The sequence below is a fragment of the Fopius arisanus genome, unplaced genomic scaffold (assembly GCF_000806365.1).
Source record: "Fopius arisanus strain USDA-PBARC FA_bdor unplaced genomic scaffold, ASM80636v1 scaffold00025, whole genome shotgun sequence".
NCBI lineage: Eukaryota > Metazoa > Arthropoda > Insecta > Hymenoptera > Braconidae > Fopius > Fopius arisanus.
In genome coordinates this window covers 1,020,265-1,045,625 of record NW_011887764.1, presented here as the reverse complement: position 1 = coordinate 1,045,625, position 25,361 = coordinate 1,020,265, and the positions used below count along the sequence as shown (strand labels likewise).

General features: G+C 37.5%; 2 protein-coding genes across 4 annotated transcripts; both read right to left on the bottom strand.

The window, feature by feature from the left end:
• Positions 1-1,664: 1,664 nt before the first annotated feature.
• shakB (shaking B) lies at positions 1,665-16,806 on the bottom strand. Of its 3 annotated transcripts, XM_011301962.1 has the most exons (6): positions 15,579-16,806; positions 14,533-15,046; positions 4,755-4,974; positions 3,471-3,760; positions 2,871-3,124; positions 1,665-2,344 (listed from the first exon to the last, which is right to left on the bottom strand). In XM_011301962.1, the coding sequence occupies exons 2-5, from the start codon at positions 14,893-14,895 to the stop codon at positions 2,876-2,878; spliced, it is 1,122 nt and encodes a 373-aa protein (XP_011300264.1). In that variant the 5' UTR covers positions 14,896-15,046; positions 15,579-16,806; the 3' UTR covers positions 1,665-2,344; positions 2,871-2,875. The 3 variants fall into 3 exon arrangements, with proteins under 3 accessions (XP_011300264.1, XP_011300263.1, XP_011300261.1); XM_011301961.1 differs by lacking the exons at positions 14,533-15,046; positions 15,579-16,806 and adding an exon at positions 9,489-10,066; XM_011301959.1 differs by lacking the exons at positions 14,533-15,046; positions 15,579-16,806 and adding an exon at positions 9,489-10,066 and having other exon boundaries at positions 3,471-3,755.
• A 4,298-nt stretch (positions 16,807-21,104) lies between these two features.
• LOC105264841 (innexin shaking-B-like) lies at positions 21,105-24,490 on the bottom strand. Its single transcript, XM_011301989.1, has 4 exons — positions 23,973-24,490; positions 23,295-23,425; positions 22,533-22,764; positions 21,105-21,110 (listed from the first exon to the last, which is right to left on the bottom strand). The coding sequence occupies exons 1-4, from the start codon at positions 24,084-24,086 to the stop codon at positions 21,105-21,107; spliced, it is 483 nt and encodes a 160-aa protein (XP_011300291.1). The 5' UTR covers positions 24,087-24,490.
• Between the last annotated feature and the right edge of the window lie 871 nt (positions 24,491-25,361).

Genomic DNA, 25,361 nt, shown 5'->3' with positions numbered 1-25,361 from the left:
TCTTCTAACTGAGGAATCTCGATGGGTATGAAGGATATCGGGTGTCATCGACTCGCACTCCAATCGCACTCATCATCGATTCTCCAGAACCTGAAAATAATAGGTCCTTCAAATTCCTCAGGTTAGGAAACAGCCTACGCTGTTTATCCAAGGAATAACAATCAGGGATTCATAACTCGAGGCATCACAGGATATCACGACTTTAGAAGCCCTTCAATCGCGGAAATGTCGGGGAGAGTTAAATAGCTAGTGATTTCTTGCATAGGAATGATGCGTTTTACATGCGTTGGAAGAAGTAAAAAGATCATGAGACACCTCCGGCCAGTCCTCCCCTTTTCCCGTAACTGGAAACCACTTTTCTTGACTTATGCAATTGTTCGAGACACGAAACGCTCGGAATTATCAAGATGTGGAATTTATGCAGGAATGCTAAGTCTTTGGTAACGAAAAAGAATCTACTTGTTGAATTTCCTCTAAGCGCTTTTAAAAACTTGTAAAAATTATGATCTGATTAAATATTGAATTTTTATCTAATCGCGAATTATATGCAGTTTCATTTTTTTTGGCTCTTGCTTCTTGCTCTTCCTTCAATTTCGAGATATGGAGTAAGAAATGGCCTCGAAATATTTATTTTGCATTTATCCTAGTTTACCCCTTCGCAACCGAGGTAAAAGGACAAATTAAAATTTTTCACAGGAAAATTTTTCACTCCCTTCAACTGACGAGGTGAAATAAAAAATAACCCGTCAAAAAGTTGCGATGTTTAAATCCCAAATGACGAAAAAAAAATGATGAAACATTTAAGAAAGCCCGTTATTACCACCTTCACCGTAAAAAACCTCAAAACCTCCAGCGAAAGAGGGAAAAAAAAATGGCGTCGGCGCTCTCAGTTGTGGCTAACGATAATATCCCCCGGTGTTTTCGGAGCCACTCCTGGTGACCACGACGATGCAATAAGATAAAACAGTCACCGTAGTCCCCAAGAAAACCAAAAGAACCCCAGAAATATATATTTGAAGAGAAAAAAGAGAGAGAAAGGAATGATGAAACCGGTTGGATTGTGCGGAGGGCCGCAGAGGTGCATTTATACGCCCGAAGGAAACTGAGAAGTGGTCACCGAATACAGCAGCGATGCTTCCTCGGTTATCGGTAGTACGCACTCTCTCTGGGGTTTTGCACACAGAAGTGAAGGGGAAATATAAACTCGATGAATATCCTTGCCAGTGTAGATCGCACCAATCCCATCGGCCCATTCATTCCCTCGCACGAGCGTCTGCATTTTTATTTCCATTTCCATCGTACTCCATCGAAATATATATTATTACCACTTCCGCAATACTCACAGCTATTTTTCTTCTCCCTCTTATCGCTCTTCCGTGGTAAATTGATTTTTACCTGCGTCCTCAAGAATTAAATTGCGCAATAAATCGGAATGAATTGAGAAAAGGAACAGGTGTTGCTAATTCTTCACTTTTATTGCCGTTTTCTGGCATTTTTCATTTTTCATTTTCATTCACCGTTTAAGGTATTGTAAATTATTTTTATGAACTTATTCTGAATTCGCGAATATATTCTGCGGGATGCACCGAGAATATTCAGAAAAATTTCGGTGTAATGAATTGGGAAGAGAAAAGTGATAGAAATTTCCACTTTTATTGGGGTTTTCTCCATTTTACAGTTCTTTACCTGGCTTCTTTATTTTTTTCCTACAAACCTTAATATTTTCGATTTTATGCATAAGTTAGGCACAATTGAGAATTATCGAGTTATTGAAAAATAACATAACCTCGTGTTTGGTCCTCCATACCACAGTAATTACAAAAATAAGGCGAAAGTGTTAGATAAATTTGTCGTTAAAACTGCCTCTTTACGACCCTCGTTATAGGTACGATCAAGTCCTTTGTTGTATTAAAACTATTGTAACAATCTCTGACTAGAGAAGGACTAGAGTCGTCCGCTCATCTCAAGCGAGTTAACTTAAATGAAATTACAATCGAGTGAAATAACGCGAATCAGCGATACGTAAATTTAAAATGTCCATTCGCGTCGTTGAATCGCACAGTAGCGAGAAGGCACTCCTCTGACTTTGGCACTTGCACAATGAAATTACAATCTTGTTTGTTTCGAAAGAATGTCTTTTGAAACCCGTTTACCTCTCGGAACTGGACAATTTTATGTAACGAGTTCGGCACTTTGAGGTACGAAACAGCACTTGAACGTCGGTGGTGTTCCCGCTGTTTTTCACTGTACTTTATTTCTTCGCCAATACTTCCGAGTTTATTCATTATCATCTTGAAGATGTGCATGATACTGGCGCTGAGTTCTTGAGAGGGGGGACAGGAATCTGCAAAAAAAAAACGAATAATTTATTCCTTCTACATCTCCACATTTCGTATTCCAATTGCACTTTCAAGATAATCACGTCGAAAAAAAGTTGTCATCGATCAAGTCCAACTGAATCATCCGCTGTTAAAAATTCCTTGAAATTCCAGTCACAGTCATCCGGATTTTCAATTTCATGAATATGAATTCAATGTTAATTAAAAACGGTCAGAAAATTATCTCAAAGAAATTCTCATTTTCATGGTCTTTAAAATTATGTAATCATCTTGTCTTGAAAATAAACAGTGAATTGTCCATGCAATTTAATTTTTTTTTCCTAACACGTAGAATGAACAATAATATTATTTTTTTTAATGATTTGATAATTTGTGATAAATAATTTAATTAAACTTTGATGGAGTTCCTTCTATAGGACAGACCGAGAGCAATCTCTCCCGACGAATTTCACGTTGAACGCGGTTTAAAGCCGTTTTAATTCCAAATAACATAGCGTTTCTAATCTACTGTGCAACGGTGAATCATCCCACCTGCATCAGGCCTCTTGTAGATCTCCTTTTGTACCGGGTACACCGTGTTGATGCCTCGTAGCCAATTTGTTGGCCAGCTCGTGCATCACGTCTCGATAGATGACGGTGTCCAAATTTTCGCCGAGCATGTAGAGGAGGAACCAGTCCCCCACTTTGCTCCGTCGGACTATCGTCTCTACTGCGTCCCTTCGAACGAGGCGAAATCGGAGGCGGAGGAGATATACTCTGGTGCGAGGGGAAAATATTATGACAATCTGAAAATAAAAACAAAATTCCCTCGTCCATTATACCCAAAACCGAAAAACATTCAGTGCGATTTAAAATGTCGTATTGACACGCGGAAAAATTTCCGATAAAAAAATTTAATTGATAAACGAAGAAATTTTCTGAAGTGTATTTACCAATCCAGAACGTTTATTTAGCGAAATAATTTTTTTTCTCAGCGTATAAATTTTTTAATAAAAAAAATTTGCTCTATATCTAAACACATCTGAACACAATATTGAAAATGGATATTGGATAGATTTACATTAGATCAGTTGATTGCTATGGGATTGAAATTATTTTCTAATTGATAATGTTACAGTGATAAGTACTCACTCTGTACAAAACAGTCACTAGGCTGAGAATCCCAAGAAAGAGGAACCAGAACCACAGGAACACATAAATCTTCTCGTTGACAACATTCAACGGAAGTATGCAAACAGCATCGTGTCTCTCCACTTCTCCGCTCACTCCGTACTTGTAGAACGTGCATTTGGTCATCCTCGGGAAAACGTAGATCATCGGATCTATTCGATCCTCTTGATCCGACTCGATGAACCTCAAGACGTCGATGCCAAACGTGAGGAACGCACCGTCGAAGAACCGATTCATGAGGAACATCTGACCTGTGCAATAAACTCCAAACTCACACAGAGGAAAAACATGTGTTGATCTTAAAAAACAAACTCTAGTCGTTCAAGACTAGACTCTTAAACTTTGAAATTAAAAAAAAAATTTTTTATCGTAGAAACAAAATTATTAATTGTTAAATGATGTCAAGAGCTTCTAGCGTGAGTTTGCAATGAGCTTTCTGGTATTCAGACTCTTGCTTGCCAATATTTACAATTTTTATCTAGCCTTAGAATTTTTTTTTTGACATAAATTTTTTTTCCTCCATGCAACAATTGTTTCGGAAATCAGGGGATTATGATAAGTGTTCATTACGAGCTTCATTGCTGGTCTCATTCGGCGCCAGCCAAGTGGGCTGCTGCCAAGTAATCGCGAGTTGAGCGAATTGCTTTCATAAACGTAGTTATTGTTTATTGCGGGAAGATTGTTGTTTCGACTTGCTCGCAATAACAATTATTATTCCAAGATTTATTCTTTATGTCATAATTCATGATTGCTGTTTCCTTCTTTAAAAAATCATCGCTATTCCATGACTCCATCAAAAAAGCTGCCTCAAAACTCGATGATTAAAATATTTTTTAATTTACCGTTCAAAGTCGAAATGATTTTTTAATTCATGGCGATTTGCCCGTGTGGAATTTTATCGCGGAAACTGAATTGAGTATAAATTTCTAATGAATTCATTCGCAAGGAGAAATTGAGGGAAATTTAAAAACCGAATTGCAGGAGTTTTGCAGAAATAAAGGAGTGATGTACAATTCGGGATGAATCCGTGAAAATTGAGAGTAAATGATTGAGTTTAGAAGGAGAGGATTTTTTTGAGGGTAATATTTAGAATAATAGTAAAGTGAAAAAGTTTGGAGTTTGGAGTTGAAGGTTTGCGTTATCCCACGTTGAAAGCTGTGTTGGAACGCATGTAACGGACAACGAAAAAGCCGAGTTTTTTCCCCCATTACCCTTTTTTAGAGGCATCATCCTCCACAAACTCACCGACGACGTTCAGCAAGGCAAGCACTTCGCAGAGATAATATCTGTAGGCCCACCAGTTGTGGTAGCGTAGATTTTCCCACAGATAATCGAGAAGCATTTTCTTCTTCTGCTTCTTCTCGACCTCGGAGCAAAGACCGATGTCGAGGTCCATCATCAGGGCGTGAATCTTGCCGCCCTCCCAGCCCTTCCACAACCATCTCGGTGTATAAAACAGTATTGCCTGAAAGTAGATAAAACCGAGGAGGTCAGGTGATTATTTCACGCTTATTTTCCCCTTTTCATCGTCGAGGTCATCGTATTAATTACAAAACCCTCGGGAAAAGGCTCCATTCTGTGATGATCAATATCCCCGATAAATAGAAATACTCAGACGTTGCGGGGCTCAGGCTAAAGGAAACCGTAAATAACCGTTTTGCACTCGTAACTCGCTGTTTGCTGAAATTTACAGCGTTATATATTTGCTTTAATAGAAGAGTAACGAGAGAACAAGGGGGGAGGATATTTGCACGTTGAAACTTTTCGTCATGCACTGCTGGATGAGCGTAAACCAATTTCGTAGAACTGCTTGCAGTTGTACCTTGGGCCGAGACTGATTTTCAGAAAAATTTTACTTCTACTCAAGGGAAAATCACAATTCCCCGGATATGAAAAATCCAGTGAGGTTCTAACATTCGAGGACAAGTCGTTTTCCTGCGAACGGAAAAAATTTATTCCGAGTGGAAATAATAAATTTATTTGGTAGAAAAGAATTTTCTGGATTAAGAAAAAAAGGTTCTCGAATGTCAGGAGTAAATTTTAAATTTGTCGTCTTAAGGCTTTTTTTGGGCCTGATTTAGATGGAGCTTTCGCCCACGGGTAATTCCATTGTCACAGGCGCTCACTCGAGTCCAATATTTATTTTCATCAGTTGAAATATCCTTACGAAACCCCGGACAATGGCGGTGGTGTTTATTTTCGGGGGTGTCAGCTGGCATCTACATGCTATTTTTTTTTGGGCGAATTTTGCAACGGGGAGTTGACGAGGTGACCGGAAAATCGCTACACTGAGAAAAAAAATCATTTTTATCAAGAATTCATTTATTTAAGTGAAGTATGTACTTTGGGAGGTAGAAGAAATAGATCAGAAAAAAATAGCCCACACATCCAAAATGTGTTAAAGCCCACCCAATTTATTGATTAATAATCCATTATCCGTTATTTTATTGTTAAATGAATATGAATTAATTATGCTAGTGTGGGCTATCACAATTACGAAAATAAATTGAGACTCTTAATTACGGAGATATCAAGAAAATCCACTTGAGAATTTATTATCTCCATTGGTGTCTTTTTCTGGCCAAAATGACTTATATCTGTTGTCGTTTTCAGCAGCTCATCTGGATTTATACTGTCCATTTTCTCGGGCAGAAGGTTCTCGGTAAAATCATGTCTCTCTAGTTGCATAAAAACTTTATGAGACTTTCATCGAGAAGTTTATGAAATTTCCTTAAATTTTTATGACGTTCATGGAGTATGAATCGGTTTTTATGGGGTGGTTAAAGTTATTTCGAGTGCTGGAACGATAATTAAAATCGTATTTTTATGTCCATTGTCCAGAACATTTTTATTCATGGAATTTCCATTGTCAGTGTTTCAAAAAAAAAAATTTACCGAACCCATCAGCATTTTTTCACGCAAAATTATTGTCAATTACTTGTTAATAACTATGTAAAATTCAATGATTTAATGATTAATCTAATCCGAGAAAATTATTCTTCACCCCTGCATCGTAATTCCTATCGCACAATTATTCCAAAAATTTCGCGATTATATTGATTAACAAATTTAACTCGATGACTGAAAAAGGTAAAATGAATAGCAGTAATAAGTGAAACCCTCTAGTAACCCCTAATTATGTCCAATTACATTATTCCGAGCGATCCAGCAAATGGCAAAGAAATCCGAAAGAAATGAGGTGCATTAGTAACTTATTCAACCGCCTTTATTCCCCAGAAATCCAGCGAGATCATCGGTAGTTACGCGCTGGAATTTCCAGGCCGTTAATTACCGGATATCATGCAGCATTGGAAGGCGAAAGATATCCTTTACCCTGGACCTTACCCTTGGAAAAATCAAAAGCACAGGAGCATGTAATGCCATCGGAACGTGTGGATTCCACTGCTAGGGATTGGAGAAGACACTCGCTCGTTAATTACACTGAGGGCTCAGTGCTCATTGCCCTCAACCATCCCGCAAATTATGGTATTGAGCTACCGAGTCATTAATCCAACACCCCGAGAAGCGGGAATATTCCGAGACCCCGGGAAATATGAAACTCAGATCAATGTTTAAGATTCTCCTCCTTCTCAAGGCATTTTGCCATCTACAACAATTTCTAACGCTCCAATAATAATTTTAAATAATTTTTCCCTTTGTCAACTATTTGAGTAGTAAATCTCATTTTTCAGGGTAATATATTTGTCTTTTCTCATTCTCATTAATCTCATTTAACAAAAAAAAGTGTTTATCAAATCGAATAATTAGAATTAAATGGCAGATTTAATGAGTTAAAATTAATTTATCGAAGGAGAAGTACCCGAAAAACAATTTATCCCCTTTTTTAGTCATTGATATATTTACTCAGTGAAAATTCATATAAAATAGTGAGAAAACATAAAAAAATAGAAAAAAAATGAATTACTGTCTCGTTTTAAGGATTTTGAAAAATCTTCAATACAAATACAAACGGTTGGAAAAATAATAATTCAGTCAGATCAATGTTCATCGCCGGAATCTCCGCGGATCATAGTGAACACGAAAAACCAGTTCTTGGCGGAATTGGAGAGGCTGTTGGTCGTGTGAGAGGACGAAGAGACGGAACAATGGAGGGAAGAAGCCTGGGAAGGCCACTAATTCCACAATATTCCAATGCCCCCCCGGTTTCTGAGGATTTTTTCGGTATTCGTGTCAATGAACTTGTCGAATAGACGGGCACTGAATAATGCAGCGAATGTGTCCCGCGGTTGGATTCACTTTTCCCATCTCGAGGCTCGAGTTGGAATTCTGCCAAATGTGCTAATGCACGTGGGATGCCGCTTTTTTTTAGGCTTGCTTGAAATTTTGGCTGAATTTCCCGGAAAAATACCTTCAACATGACTTAAACGGAACAAGTCCGCTGAATTCATAATTCTCTCCAAAAACCACAATTACTTTCAACTTTAATTGAAAACCCATTTGACATCAGCAAAGTTAATTAATTCCAAAACATGCATCTGTCATTATTCTTTAATAACTAATTACTATTTATGAAATATTTATGAAATACTAATTACAGATGTGAACTAATTACATTATTTCAATTATTTTCAATAATTGACATTATTTAATTATTTTTTAGTTTCATTTTTGATTTTATAAATTTCTTGTAATCGGTCTTTTTTCCATCACTTTGAACAGAAGATGCTTCTCTCGATTAATAACATGTTTTCAGTCGTTTCAAATTTTTTTTTCTTGAAAAATACACCTAATTTTCTTGTCGATAATAGATTTCCAACCAAAAACAAGTTCATCCTTCCTCATCATTATCCAACGAAGGCCACTTCAAACTCCCATCACGCGACTTCCTCACCACCACCCCAACAATTTATCAATCCAAACAAATTAAAACTTGGCATGCAATCCATCGAAGCCGGAAATCCTAATAGAAACGCCTCGAAAACTCCATCAAACTCCTCTCCAATTCTTCAACTCGAAGTATGTAACCAAAGTAGTTCCCCAATTGCCAGGAATTCCCATTCACACCACTTTCCTCGTCCTCATTTTCAATCCCTATGCGCCCGTACGAGAATAAATTAATGAAACACCTAATTTTTTTTCTAAGAAATTTTATTGAATTTTTACTCTGTAGGAATTACCTGTGAATTTTATTGGAATTCTATTACGCAAATTTTCAGGTGATTTTATTAAGAGATAACTATTCCATCATACAACTTACTAATGTTATAAAATCAAGCCATTCCTAATTTTTCAATAACCAGATGCCTGACAAATAAATTGAAATAATTTTTATATAAGTGATAAAAGATTTAAAGATTTTAAACGTAAAACTTGCCGCGAAGTGGTATATATAGGATACCTGGACTTTTTGCGAGGCGAGTTTTTAGCAAATATCTCGAAATGGAAGGAAAATATCGAGATTTCAATAAATACCTTGTTGGGTAAGCTACTCAGATAATACCGTATTGAGGGAAAGGGTACAAAGATAAGGTTGAAAAAAAAGTAACACGCAATTTAATTAAAACCTCATTGATGTACTTTATTCGGTTCAAATCGTGTGAACTTGTCTATGGTATAAAGATCTGATTTTAACTTGATTAATGGTCTATCATTTGTTGAATAACTAATTTCCAGAATAATTGTTGATTAACTCAAAAATTGACCGGAAATAACCGTTGAAAGTTTATCTAGTCATAATTAAAAATACGTCTTTACTTGTTGAGATCTCGATCCTAGCTCTATCCGGAATTTTCTAGATAAAGTACTCCGAAATTCGAATGACCTCGAGGTCACCCGAACTCTGTCTTATGAGCTTTCATATTTTTGTAGCTTGCATATTTTTCTTTACAAGATCCTTATGCAAAAAATTCGCTATATTCCTCCGAGACATTCGCTAAAAACTAATATTGAAAAAAATGCGCGTATTCTAGTTTATCACTTCGCTATTGAAATGTTTTCCAATGTGTCATCAAAGCTTACTTGAAGCAGTAGAGCGAAGATGACCCACTGGTAGTACTTGTGCTGCTTGACCAGGGGATGATGATCGTGGACATGAACATCTGTCTTGCTGTTTGTAACCCCAGGATATGGTACAGCTCGACCAATGGTCACGTTGAAAGCATTGATCATGCTGTACGTTGTGTGCAACCAGCAGAAGGTCTCCAGAACGGCCTTGTCCACAGCACCAGAGCTCTCGCAATGAATTGGTGATCCTGATATGCTTTTGCATGCCAGGGTGAGACATCCAGCGAGCAGAATAGCCACTGTTGCACGATAGTGCAGACGGAATATGAAGGTATCCTCTGAAGCCCTCTGGACCTTGAACAGAGACCTCAGGGAGCCGAAGATATCGATCATCTTCAGCATTATTGGCATGCTCGGGGTATCCCACACCTGTCGACTCTACCACGCGGATCTGCACCGGGTCATTTTGCTTTCCCCATCACAATATCACTTCCAAACACTTCAATTAATTATTTCAAAAATCACTTCAACTGTTCTCGTTGGTCTTCATCATACACTCACTGCATTCACTTTTGTTGGAATATTTATTTAAAAAATTCCACGGCATCATAAGAAACTGAAAATTTCCGGGTGAAATTCGTTGATTTATTTCTTTTTCACCACACATTCACCGTTTTCACAAACTTCCAGACGATGTAGGAATTGGCAGTCCTGATTACTTCTCATTCACCCCTGGAGATAATTTTTTATCAGATTTCAAAGAAAAATAGTAAGAGAGCAAGGGAAATCGCTAACGTTCTTGCGAGAAACAGGAAATTCCCCAGGGAAATTCCTTGATGTAATTGTTTTTGAATTTTTCAGTCAGAGAAAATTGCAAATTGGAAAAATGTCTGAGGGTAATAAATTAAATTGACAGATAAAAATAATTTGGGAGAGTTGTCAATGAAAATTGTATCGAAATTCGGTGCGTTTTGAAGAGTACATTATTTTTGGCGGTTCGAGGGAAGGTGTGAGGAAGTATGAGAACACGGGTGAGGGTGAGACACGTGGAGCACAGAGCCAGGCTGTCACAAGACTGACTGGACTTGAGAGGCATCCCTTGGCCTCGAATAACCAGGGGCTTGTGCACATAACGCATATTATTCGTGAGTTTTGAGTATTAGGGATGAGTCGTCATAAAGAAAAGGGGTGGGAATACCCTCGTGGTCTAGAGCAAAGTGGAAGGGGGAGGTTTTTTTGGAAGTTTTTAGACTTCTTCGTCCTATACTTCTAATCATTCAACTTTTTATTTTTGAAATCATCATTGCGAAATTGATTATTCCTCAATTCTATAGCGAAATCGTAAACCAGGATAAGGGCATTTTTTCGAAACCAGTTTTTTAATCAATATCTCGGAATTGAAGGGACATAGCAGATTTTTTATAGAAACATTTTTTATAGAAAAGGATTAGAGCTATAAAAATAGTATTTATGAAAAAATGGTTATCTTTCTTTAATTCCGAGATATTGGCTAACGACTGGAATCGAAAAAATGCACTGAATTATAGATTGGAAAAATCCATAATTTTCAATAACCGGCATTTTGTAATTACTAATCGATTTAATCTCCGATTTTATAAATATTTTTCAACGGGTGCCAAAAAAAAGTTCATTCAATTCCGAGCAAAAGCCGAAAAACAGAAAAATTTTTAAAAACGATTTTAATAACTAATAAAAATGATTTTCTAATAAAAAAAATCACTTAAAAGGAACGAAAGCGAGGTTTACATTTAATTCAAAATGAACGAGTAAAAAACCAATAAAATAGACGATATAAAAAAATAAATATTAAAAAATTATGCTGTGGTGAAATGTACGTTGAAACGTGAAATAAAAATAGGAAATGGATTATCCGCTCCAAGTAACTTGTCACTATCTAGATTGGCTATTGTCCCATCTTGTCACGACAAAACAAGCATAGATTTCCCCGAAAAACCTCACGCACGCGAAATGCCCGGGGGTAGGCATTAAAGAGGAAAACACCAGAATGAATGGCATCCGGGTCATTGTCAACCTATAGTTAGAGTCACGCGTCAACGCGAAGAGGTCTTGAGCACTGCGATATTCTGTGGGAGACCTTATTACGACCTCGACCGATTAAAGTCTCCCCTTTTTGCCCTCTTCCTCCTTCCCACAACCTCCTTTTGAGCCCTCGAGCATCAAATCTCTGGGATTCGATTCCAATTCGTATACTTTTCCATTTCGCTATTCTCGGAGGCGTTACTAACGCTAATTATGTCACATCATTATTTATCACGGGACTAATCGTCAACTTCATCAGAATCCAACCTAAATCACCCTGGATGGCATTATTTCTCAATTAATCTCCTGAATTCAGTAGTAATGAATGCGGGCAAGTTATGAATCATCCGATTAAATACTTCTGGTGAAAGGAGAGTGATAATTTTTACCCTGCTGTCGCCATTATATTCTAATTTGTTATTCCCCTGGGCAAAAGTCTTGGAAAGATTCTGCGGAGGATTTCTCGGAAGAGATTTTTTATGACATTTTCGAGAGAAATTTATAGTTCTTATTTTAGTTTGCAAAATTTAGATCTTCTTTGATCCTTAGGTGGATCTTTATTTTTTATCAGATTTAAACCTGTGGTCTGACCCACATTTCAAAATTTCCCTTAAAATACATACTTTTCATTTTTACAAAGAATTATTCCGACCATTTTGAGCAAAATTTGGATTTTCAGTTTTGAGATTACTTTTGACATCTTTGGACAGACTATCCCGTATTTCCAAAACAATTTTAACTCTCAATTTTTTTGTCTTCGTTTTTTAATCTTAAAAAAATGCTTCCGAAAAATCATTTTGAGTCTTCTGGTGGCACACTAAGATCCTCTACACAATCTTTTGAAGATTCTCCAGAAAATTTGAGATCTCAAAAATTCCGAAATTTTTCAACGCGAAATTTTTCCAATTCTATTATTCTTTAATTTTTTCATTGAACAAAATAGTCATGACCCTCGTACTCTATCTCTAAGTAATACGCTTAGGGTTTCCTTCTTGGCAATGAACTAGATCTAAGACACTGCGGTAAGTAGCATGAGTAACAATAGTATCTTTCAACTCAACACCCACACCAGACACAAAACCAGAGTGTCTTCAAACGAACTAGTCCATCGATTTCAGATAGCAAATATTCGCCTTGAACCCCCCCTGCATCCGCCATCCCTTACCGGTTTTGTCAATGGAACTTTTGACCGTCTTATCGGGCCCCATGTTGCCCTTTTGCCCCGGAATTCCTCGGATTTTCAGTTGATACGGAGAATTGCTGCGTCGAAAGACACATGGGCACTCCCGGTGTGCTCAAGTTCGATGCAACTAGGCCACAACGTCATGTACACACTTGGTTAAATATTCCATCCATGTTCGCACCATTCGCTGTTTTTACTTTGCGCTTTTGTAATCTTTCTTCGGGTTTCCACAAAAAATAATTCACGGCAGAAAAAAAGTTTACCAAAATTACCATAAGAAAATAGCGTAAATTCTTACCGGAAATGTAATATTTCGGTTAAATTCAAAAACAATATAAAACCATAGAAAATTGCGATTTTAGAATGATAAGGATTTATGATTTCCTTTTGGGAAGATGTGAAAAAGTGGATGTAATAGCATGATTTTATTTATTAGTAATAAAGAATTACTCAATTGTAATTTATCCCGTCAGAAAAATAGATTTTTCCAAAAGTAATGCATAAATTCATCTCCTGAAATATTGAATTTCCATATCTCATGTTGAAAACGTCCCAGCAAACTCGGAGTGTTTTCATTGAATACCAGTGAATCATTTTATCAGAATTTTCCGGATTTTATTCAAAATCCATTACGAGTTGTATACCCAAGTGAACTGAAGTGCCTCTTCTACGATATACAATTTTCCCGCGACCTTCGGTGTTGAAAATAAAGCTCTCAATGAACGTTACACTTTTATTCAACATTGGCAGAATAAACTGCACGTTAATATTCTAAATTTACCGAAGCGTCGAGTAAAATTTCATCGTTTTCAATTAAAAAACTGCGTATTGTGTACACGAGGAAGTGCCCATCGTAGAATCTACAGTGCGTTATAAATGAACATCCAACATACCGTAATATTATGCAAGCAAAAAATATTATTCTTCGTTTAAGACTTCGGAAACCCTACGGTGGCTAGCGACCGGAGGAGTTCACTCTCTCTCAAAGTTCAATATTACTCCGTGTAACTTTGTGGCTGCGAGTGATTGCACTAATTTCGCCGTTTAATTTAAACAATGTGGAACTATAAATCTCCGGACTTCAAGCACTTCGCCAAGTCAAACGATACTACCGCGTTGATATCCAGTTAAACAATCTAATGAAGGGATCGCTTGTCTATCAATCCATACAACTTCAACATTAGCTTTGCAATGTTTCATAACATGTCGAACATGGCGAGATCCATTGCAAATCGGCGAATTACCCACATCAATCAACACAGCGTAAGAAAACAATTTTCACATCCATTCACTCCTTCCTCTCGTTTCCAATCTTTTTTATTGTCTTACCAAATCGATAATTTTTTGTTTACATTAATTCACCGCCAAACAGTTAAAAATTTAACACATTTTTTTTTCAAATTTTTTATACTTGAAATCGCGAATATTATTTTCCTTCAGTCGAGCAGAGTAAATCCCAACGACATTCTCATATTAAATACAAATTCCCAGACTTCAAAACCAGACTCAACTCATTTCGAAATTCAGGTCCATTGATTATTCAATAAAAAACATTAAATCCTAAACAAATAACTTCGAAAAATCCCCAATTGGTCGCAAAAATCGTATAATTTCATTAATACATATGTAAAATAAAGAAAGAATGAAAAAAATTGTTGTCCAGAGAACAATACTAATATTTCCTCTTCCTGAATCTTCGACGGTATCCCGTATTTTCCCAGCGAATTCCCTCCCATCGTGATAAGAAACCCCACGAGAGAAAAAATACTCCACTTCCCCATGAAAACAACGAGAAAAACCAAAACCAAAAATTACCTGAAGAAATAGCATGAAGCACACCCACTGATAGTATCGGTACTCCTTCCTCTCGCTCTCCGGATACAATTTGGAATTAGCAACACCTGGAAATGGCACCTCGGAGCCCTCCTTCTTCTTGTACGCCGATGTTATCGTGTAAGTGCTGTGAATCCAGCAGTAAGTATTCAAAACATCCTCAGGCAAATCCTTGCTGTGAATGCAATCAATCGGATTGCCAACGTACTGTCTCGTCGTGACAATGAGTGAAAAAGCAATGAGTAAAATAACCGTCAGACTGTAGTGGAGTCTGAAGACAGCAGTGTCAATGTGAATGTGTGAGATCTTTATCAGGCTCTTCAGGCCGCGGAATATGTCCAACATTTTTTTATGAAAATTACCACGACGTGATAACTCATTCACTCGATAGTCCTGAGAGATGTAATTATCACTGACTCAGTCATTTGGCTCTCAGACTTGGGTTTTGTTGATTTTTTTTTTAACAGAATGTTGACCGAAACGTTCATCTGAAATCCTGAAAGTCGTTTGAATTTTTTACGAGTCCCCTAGAATGTGTAATTCACCTGTCATAAATAATTCACTGACTCATCGCGTGATCGTCACTGCATCCAACAAAAATCGTCCTGAATTTATCCGCTCGATTCAAGTTCATTTTGCTAATTGATTTAAGTCAATTTTGCACTCAATTTCAGACAATTTACTTGCTTGATTGAAGTCGATTTTTGTACTTGATTTATTAAAAGAGAATCGATTTGAATGCAGTGAAAAGTGAACTTAAACCCCCTGAAACAGGGAGAAGCCCGGCGTGAGTCAAGTTGAGTCCACGACTTGATTCAAGTAATTTCTTCTGTTCAATTGAAATCAATCCCTCCTCCCACATCTAATTACAAAATAAACCATTTTTTAATTGACATTATACCAGGAAATGCCGAAATCCAGTATTTTAGAATCCAAGTCAAACTTGAATCAACTCGAAAATCACCAAGAACCCCTTTACAGTCAGCTATACGAAGATTTTCTACGAAGAATTTTTCCTGTGACTTTACCCCGATATTTTCCGTATCCCATCAATTCCTCTGCATCACCCCAAGGCCAGGAGCATTGCATTGCTCCCCTGATGTATTTTCCTGATGTATTATTGTTGCCAGCTTGTGCAGTTGCTGCAGTCCTGAGCATCTCAATCGGTCACCCTGTAGCTTCCTGAAATCCCCGATGCACTGTAACACTCAACCCGGGGATAATGCCATCCCGTCGTGACCTTCTACCCCTTGTCACCGTCACTCCGACGTTCAACGTCACACCCCCGTTTTCCCTCATTCGTGACGCGCAGAGGAGCCACCGAATCCAATCCACCTGTTGCTCACCACGAGTCATCCAACTCCGATACCAGATCCTTTCCTCACTCCAACCCAGTCTCTACTTTCTTCCCCCTATTTCAATTCGAGTATTCCACAATCAATTAAACAAAATTAATAACGGAGTGGAAATCATTATAGCTCGAGTTGCTGCTGTATTTATTGGACAAAGCTCCAAGACAAACAAATCATTGGAGATGGCGCGTTGGGAGGGAAACAAACTCACGGACTGGGATAAAAGTATAGCCATTGGGGTGGGATAATGATGCTAACAAGGCACTAGTTGCTGATATTTTTTTGGATGGTTTTTTGGATGTGCGTGCCATTCTATTTTAACGTCAATGCACATCGTTGAGCGCGGACTTCACTCTCTCCTCAGCTGTGCCGGCCGACGCACTGGGTAAAATACGTGCACGAGAGCACGACAATATACAGAAATAGAGCGGATAGACTCGTTCTTCTTCTTCATCATCACTTTTCATTCCTTTCTCGATCACTCGTGCATTTTTTATCAACTGCTGAAGGGGGGTGAGGAGAGGGAGGAGAGGGGAGGAATGGTTTTTCCCGTGAATACCGCGGTGTTTTTTATCCCGAGCCTCTGCCAACCTGTCGCAAACTCAGGGATTTTTCCCGCGTGTCGAATTTTTCGTGTGGGCGGCTCTGGATCATCGAACGTTAGTCACGAATTCGGGGAGAGAAGTCATCTCTTGGCACATGTTGAGGAGAAGGTGGGGGACGTGATTTTTTGTCTTCTTGGGTGGGATTTTGGCGAGGGTATAGGTGGTAGAGTAGTGTAGTGAATTGATTGTCGCGGGGGGTGGTGGGGTAGAGATGCACTGGAAGATTTATGATCAATTGCACTTTATTGTCGAATCATTCATCCGCGCACTATCACAACCCGGACGCCACACGCCGGCCTTACGAGACTCACTAGTCGCGGGTCTCCACGCTTCTCGGGTGGAAAGGCTCGCCGTTGAGGAGTTTTCAGTGTTGGGCTCCAGGAATAGAAACACGAAGACCGCGCGCGACTTCGGTTGGATGGCAACGCCAACCGCCGACGGAGAATCATTTCGGGAGGGTGCCGTTGACTCACCGAGTCATTCGCCGTGTACAATAATTTGACTATTAATTGGTTTTTTTTATGGCCGGGAATATATTGGAGGCGGTAGAGAGAATTTCGACTCGTTTGAATTTTCAGTCATCAGAATGGAATTTCGAAAACGTAACAACGAAATAAATATCAGATTTAAACATCGATCTGAATCAAGTTGGATGATTTGACTCTGGCTTGGGAGATACATGCCATCTCATGCTGATCTGATTCAAGTCAACTTTTCCATTTGATCCAATTCGATTATTCAACTTTATTCAAGTTAATTTTCTGACTCGATTTGACTTAATTATTCGACTCGATTGAAGTTAATTGTTTGGCTTGACCCAATTAATTTCACGATTAAAATACCGTTCGGCATTTTGATTCAAGTCAATTAATCAAAATGACTCAACCCGACTTCCACCAGTCACGTGTCTTGTCGTGAATCTTGCGATGAGCATTGTCCGACCCGTGAAAATCGACTAGTGTCATTACTTTTGTCACGTGGGGCTCTGAGAAATTGGAGATTATGGACCCCACCCTCTTCCAATTACCGTAACGACTACCTTGATAGTTTCCCTCATTACTCGTCCAGTCGACATATGCAGTAATAAATAAGAATGATCAATCACTTTTCTGACGGATGATGCGGAGTCCACGTGATGAACTCTTGCGCACTCGCTCATTCGATCGTTTTTCCTGTCCAATTTTATTTTAATGGTGGCCATGATGAACCCTCCAGGGTCAGACGCCTGTACTGCACGTGGGTATGTTGCGGGTAATGAAAAACAGAACGGTACATGAGGGCTCAACCTCTCGAGGAATTATCTACTAGTCGATAACCAATTCAGACGCGCTGCCAACGTCTAACAACGTACGTACTCTTTCTACTTTCGATTTACGGGCGATTCTGTGAAGATTTGCTGCGCCTCAATGCATTAATAGAGCTTTAACCAGCGCATATGTAATAAACATATTTGTGCGCACGTGCGCTGCTAAATTCGTGCTTACGAGTGAGCACGCGTTATCGTTGGTTGGTCGTTGCTCTCGGATAATTTATAACTTGATATTCATCAGCTTTCAAAATAGACGTCAGTCAGTCTCGATTAGGGGTATGTGATAGCACCAGTACTCAGCCAAAATGCTTTTCTATGAGGGATTATGAGGATTGACGGGACACCAGCTGCTGATGAAGGGAATAATTTCATTAGTGTCCAGACGAGGTGATGAGGCCCGGAAGCAAATTATACTGTAAATTATCTTCAGAGGAATTCAATCCTTCGGAATTATTCGCTGTTGGGCTGGTCATCGAAAAAATTATCCCGTAGAAGAATTCGCATTTTGATCATTTTTATCTTCAATTTCTCTAATTTTTATGAAAAAATATGTAGAGTATGCATTTTATTTTTATATATATTATTTTCCATTAAAATTTTACAAATTGAATTTCCAAATTTTAGGACAAGGTAAATATGAATGAATATTTTAATTGAATGACTCCCAGGGAGTTTGTAATTGAGAATTGAAAATAATAGGAAAAATCTTCTGTTAGTAATTGTCGATTTAATTATATCTCAGAGGAGTAAAAGAAATTTAATGGGTTTGTTTGGTCTCCAGTGATGTTCAAATTTTTCTCAGTGTTTGGGATTGAAGTGGAGGTACGACGGATTGAAAAAATAAATGAAACGTTTGTCTCTCCTCCTTTCTCGCACCTCAATTTCTCGATTTTTTTTATCTCTGTTAGTTTTTATATGCGCGTTTTTTAGGTCGATTCTTTTATCAGCCCTCCCCGTCTAGTGCGGCCTCACATTCCTTTTTTAAACAGCGAGTTACGGACCCCCGATGATCTCTGTTTATCCAGCTTTTGACGTTAGATCTGTGTACGGGGGTTTCTCGGTTTTGCTTTCTCGCGGGGTCTCATCTTTTGACACCCCATGGAAATAAATACGTATTTATAAATAGGTGAGAAATCAACACGTGAATCTAAGTCATTTACTATTTCCTCACCGAAATTCTATTAATTTTTCTATTTAAACTTTTTCCATTAAAAAGTCCAACTGCTCATTTTCCGAGGGGTTATTCATTGGTGAAATCGCGGTGTCACTCTCAATTCAAAAAATTCTCATATGAAATCAGTCCTGAAATCATGCAATCGGGAGAAAAATCTCCAAAGTCAATTGCTGTCACTTTGAAATCACATGAAATCATCAATCATTGTGTCATATTCGACTTTCTCATATTTATATTTTGAGAACATAAAAAACTGTCTAAACATGCATTACATTCACCTAAATTTGTGGGATTTATGACAGATTTAAAACTGAATTAAGACCCGTAAGACTGAGATATCAACTGTAATCGTTACTGGAAATTCACGAAATTTCTCACAGTGTAGGAGTTAAATTTAACGACTTGACAGGGTTCCGAATTTTTCTGGTGAATCTTCCAGAGACAAACAAAGGGCAATCTGTCTCCTTGAAAACCACTGGAATATGGTACAAGCTCGATTTTATTTTTGGAAAAATGAATAGCAGGATTTGTGCGGGTATTCGTTTACTTTGGAAAGGATGAGATTACATTAGACTTTGTCGTCATCTATCCTCATATCCTGTCGTCTAAAAAGCACTCCCTCGGGGAAATATGGGGATCACACGGGTTGTGCATGCAATTTTCCCTCTGTTACATCCGTAAACTGCAGGAGAAATGGAGAATATGCTATTTTTTCCTTTTATCTCGTCATTTGTTCCCGTAAAAAGCCCCTAGCATTATTTCTCAGTTAATTGAGAATAGTTCTTCCAGTAATAAAAACACAATGCAAATAACAATAATACAATAAGAAATTAAATTCTTCGATAATTCATTAAAGTTGGCACTTTCCTGACGATAAAAATAAAAATTAAGTGACTCAAGTCAATTTATCTGATGGATGTGTTGTACCGTAGAATTCAAAACACCATCTCTCAACTTGAGAAATTCACTTTGGACTAAAATTCCCCCGAGAGGCCATGGTCTCAATATGTCGTGAATTCCCATTCCAATCCGATGAAAAATTATTCACCTCAACGTAAATAAATAATTTACCAATATCCCCTCGAATTTTTACTGAATTCAAGAAAACAATTTATCATCACATTTTTCATTCTTCAGAAAAGATTCAATATTGAGATAAATTTAATATCTTGACAATTTTGAATCAAATACATTTTTATTGAATCAGAGAAGAGTTGTATTTAATTCAAATAAACAGAAAGATATTCATGATATTCCAATAGAGATTCATCAGTAATTAGAGAAAACGTGGCCTTATTATTGAGATCTCAATTAATTAATCTATCTCCTCAAATAATCATGATGTGATTAGAATGAATAGTTCAGGGGATGTAATTATTCGAATTATCTGCTTTGACAACGGACAACTCAAGACGATAATGTTAATAATCCCAGACTGGCATAATTGAGTACAAGATGACAGATTTACTCCAGTGATAAATCATCACAGACGAAATTTCGAATATTTACACGGGAAAATGGGATCAGAATAACAGCGCCTTCTGTATTCGAATAAATCCGCTACAAAGGGCCAATTCGTCACGTCTCAAGTTGTTATGACTCGTCTATTTCACAACGAGAAAATGGGGACATTGGCCATTTAGAAAATTATTGCTGAACCCATATTGCGTTTCTGTTCCGTTGAATTTACATTCTCCGGCACCAGTGAAACAGCCCAAGCGTTAATAAATGCCCGTCCAACGGTTTCATCCCCATTTTTTTTTCTCAGGACGATCCCATGAGAATTGTTGAATACCATTTGAATTCTATCTTTTTGCGGCGACGACTTTACTTCCGGACCATAAATTCACGTTTTCTTAGAAAATGACCTAATGACGCGAACAGTATGAACACATCATACAGAAAATTCACGAGCTATAGGATATAAAGTAGAAAATAACTCAAATGAATGAGAAATTCAAATAGAGCTTCGAATCATCCTAAATCCAGATTGTCACGAATGTCTCATATTAACGATTCCGATAGACAAGAATTAATTAACTTTAATGCATTTGATATAATTTTTATACATAAATAGATTCAGAGTGGAAAAATTCTTGAGATTTTATTAACACTTAATCCTTTAAGTGATTCAAAATTTTTCGACTCGACTTAAAATGAGGAAATGACTCAAGCTCAAAATTCCAAGAAGCGAATTAAAATGTTTAAATATCAATAATTAGTTTGAGAGTTAACACATGAAATTAATTTATCATATATGGCTCGAGAAGACCGTGAAGTTGATACTTTCACGACTCAAATTGGAATTCTGAGAAGTTGCAAGTGAAGTTTATGCTCTCGCGAACTCTTTTAAGTCACCAAAACTAATCTGCGACTCAAATTACGATCTTCAAAAGTCTCAAGTGAAGCCTTTGAAATCTTAAAATAAGATGTCTTTGTGAAAGTATCCGAAGAAATCCTGTCGGAGTGCCAAGTAGAGATGAAGATGACAAAGATTCAGCAATAAATAACGAAATTATTAAAACAAATATAGTTTTTTTTACGATACTAATTAGCGGCGATCAAGCTCGAGTGGCTTGAGTAACTGGTTATTCCTCGAGTGATGATAAATCATATTCTATCCTGAGCATTTGGTGTATAAATAATATAGAATCTCAGGGGCCGACGCGTCGGCTCAAGAGTACTAGTACTTTCGAGTGGGTAGACTGTTAATTGTTACGCACGTTTTCCTCCACTTCCTCATCGTTGATCCTCTTACCGGTACGGTCGATTTGATCTCTTCTTCAGAGTTCAATGCACGTTCGATAGAGCGCGCCTGCTGTTTACTACAACCCTAAAAGATCCTCTCGAATCGATCCCAATCGATTTTTTCCCACAGTGATCTCTAGTGAGACATACGCTTTTAGCTCCAAGCAATCATTTATTTTTTTATTTTAATATTTGTTGACATTCTTGAATGTCTTCGTTATTGAGGTACATGAAAAATCAATCTTTCAACAATAACGAGCATTTTTTTATAAATAATGGGTCATTACAGAATCGAGAACAGGGAGACTGTAATTAAATCGCTTTTAGAGCTCGTTTTCTATAAATAAAAATTGCAAGAGATAATGGTAAGAACTTAATAGTTTAGTAGATATATAGTGGGGATTTAGTTGCGCATAAAGACGCTGTTTTTAGAAATAAAAAAAAGCTATTAAAATGCGCGCACACGGAAATGATAAATTGTAATTGAGCAATAATTGTGACTTTTTTCTTATTTCAATGTAAATAAGGTAAATATGGCTTAGTAAAATGGATATTTAAAGTATCTTTTACTTTTTGATCACTTTTTAAAATTTTATTTCGATATCATATGATTGTTCATTTGAAAATCCCGTTTGTTCAGTAAATGGCACTTACGCAGTGTCGAGAATTCAAAGTATTGTTATTAAATAATGTGAATGTCCATAATTTTGTAAATTCAATTAGCTCATCAACTGCGTAACTATTTAATCGTGTGGCTGAACCCATTATCCCGAATGAAATAAACAATGATTTACCTGGAAAATGAGGGTGAAAGCGACCCACTGATAATATTTAACCTGTTTCACCGGGGCATCGCTTCGTCGATTATTCTGTTGAACTTCCTGTCGTGGTTTATTGAACACATAAACCGAGGGCGCAACTCCGGGAAATGCGACATTGACCCCAGCAACGCCGAGCATCGCTCCAGTGACAAAATAAGTACTATGTATCCAGCAGTATGTGTTAAATGCCTCCACAGGTATGTCCCTGGTCCATCGCAATACCAGAACGATCAAAACAAAAATTATATGTTGGTAAAAAAAAAATGCAGGCTCTCTCGGTTTTACGTAAAAAATCCTCCACAAATAAAGTAATCTTTGCGGAATTTGTCAAACTGAATTCCTCAATGAATTTCCCTCTGCGCAGAATTGTTAGAGCGCTCACAAATTCCTCTACCATTTTTTCCTTATTTTGTTGATAAAAAAAATATTGCATCCTCTGAGTACTGCGTTTGAAATTTATATAGAATTTACACCGATATTTTGGTAATAATGACTCTTTTAAATATCAATTCCAGATGAATATTGTACATGTTACATTTTTTTATACACATGAATATTATGGATTACAAACAGAAATTTTTACAAAATGTGAAAATATATTAATCGTCCAAGTCAATTCCCCAAAAAATTCTCTTCCCCGCAGAATTTTTATGAAACACTCAAATTTGGCTGTTTAGTTGGTTTATTTTCTTAGGTTTTTCGTTATAGGTACGATTATTTCTCGATGGGTATTACCTCGTATGGACACAGTCTATCGGATTTCCCACGGCTTGTTTGGCAGATACGATTATGGAGAAGGTCAGCATTAATGCAGCTGTGAGGACGTGCAGCCTCAGCAGTATTCCCTCGCTCTTTATCCTGCTCACCTGAATCACCAGAATTGTACCTGGATAAGTCGCCCACGTTGCCGGACTAATCCCAGGATGGAAATGGTAATGGGGTCGCTTTTTTTCATGTGGTGTTAAGAGATAAGTCAACGTTTTCAGAGTGACTCATTTGGTGAAGGGACATGTGTAAATCTAGAGTTGTTAGTTTTAGGTTTTTAGGAACAAAATATGATTAAAGAATTCATCTCTATACTTCAATTTCAATTTATGCCTTTAAAATAGTGAACACTGGCGCAATGTAAAAATTTCTTTGCTATTCTCCAGAAAAATGTAAACACGAATTAGATTCAATAAATCACAATGATCGTTAACTGCCTTCACATAATCGTCATTTACACCGATTCTAAACTTTAAATGAGAAATCAAAATTTTTGAATTTTCAAGATAAATGAGAAATTTGGAATTGAACTGAAACTCGTATAATTGAAAATTCAGACAATTGATGTTTAAATTTTTCCGTGCTCACAACACTAAAGAACCATTAAAAAAAACTCCTGAAAAAACGGTGGCTAAAAGGAAAACTCACATGAAACAAAAAATAAAGTGCCCCGATGACATCCATGACTTCGAAGTCGAGAGTCTCACGTTTGCCAATGCAAAGGGTGGTGGTATTGCCAGAGCTACCCCCAGGACAGTTCATCCCTGGCGATGGGCCACACGTGATATCCCCCGCCTGTTCTACTCAGGATGGACCCGGCCGGACCGCTGGTACCTCATCTTCCCCGTCATCGCGACCTGGTGGATTTTTTTCCCCACTTTACCACAACACCGAAAATTTTCCTACCCCAAACACATTTGAATGAATCCTCGAGGCTCCAACTGTTCACTGAATATATTTTGGCGCGATTATCCACGCGTGGCTCTCGTGCGAGATAGCTCCCTCGAAACTGAAACATAGTGCCTGACCTACTGCGCCTGGTGCCTATTTCGTCTGCCAAGAATCATCCAAGGACCGATTCTCCATTCGTTTATTCCGTAGAGACAAATGTTATTTTTATATTTTATAACACCGTGTCCCCTCAAGATTCTTTTAATACCCTGACACTCGCCCGTTCCCACGCTAAATTAGAGCTTTCGCTATTTCTTCTTTATTCATCAGAGCAGCCACTACTGTTCTTGTACTATTGTGCTTTTACTGTGAAAATATAGCTCATCTTGGCAGACTGGTTAAACTATGATTTGTATTTTACTCTTCTGCGCACGTCAACCAACACGCACGACAGTCTCACATTAGGCGGCTGCATGTCTAGGCGCCACCCACCCTATCATTGTGTTTTTTATTTTAAAAAACGGTTTAGGGGTATTTATATACTTCAGGCTCATATGCAAGAGAGATAGGGGGATTTTATGAGTTTTGACACATGGAAGATCGGAGAACAACAAGAATACCCAGCGAGAATTGGCAATGTGTTGACAATTTTCTAATAAAGTTTCCTCGTTTCCCTTTGGAATGTCAGGAAAATTATTATACCTCCACGAAATTTTTAATTAATTTTATGGATGAATATTATAAAGAAGTCTTCAATTTTTGTTAAAAAATATTTTTTGAAACATGTACGAGAAAATTTGTATAGATTTTTTATAGATTTTTATATAAACGAAAAAAATGTGGCATTGACGGAGGTTTTATATATTTTTGAAATTATACGAAAATGGAAAAAAATTTGAAATAAAAAAATGGAGTGGACCTGAAGCGTTGCAGCCCTCGTAAAAATGTCAATGAATTTATTTTTGGAACATCTAATTAACGAAAGCCATGAGGATAAACAATAAAGAAGTGATGGAATGGGGTCAAGTTACAGGAATTTGTCCACCCACAGTCCAACAATAATAAAGTTCGCTCGAATGCGCCAAAGCTCGTAACAACGTGAATTGTCAAAGGTATGAAAATACAAAAGCCAGAATGTTCACCATA

Coding starts and splice junctions, on each gene's coding strand:
- LOC105264841 (XM_011301989.1), bottom strand. CDS start 24,086: ATGAACTGTCCTGGGGGTAGCTCTGGCAATACCACCACCCTTTGCATT. Junction 23,426..23,972: donor CACTTTATTTTTTGTTTCAT/GTGAGTTTTCCT, acceptor CTGGTGATTCAG/GTGAGCAGGATAAAGAGCGA. Junction 22,765..23,294: donor ATAGACTGTGTCCATACGAG/GTAATACCCATC, acceptor GCGATGGACCAG/GGACATACCTGTGGAGGCAT.
- shakB (XM_011301959.1), bottom strand. CDS start 9,884: ATGCCAATAATGCTGAAGATGATCGATATCTTCGGCTCCCTGAGGTCT. Junction 3,125..3,470: donor TAGTGACTGTTTTGTACAGA/GTGAGTACTTAT, acceptor TTTTATTTTCAG/ATTGTCATAATATTTTCCCC. Junction 2,345..2,870: donor CTACAAGAGGCCTGATGCAG/GTGGGATGATTC, acceptor TTTTTTTTGCAG/ATTCCTGTCCCCCCTCTCAA.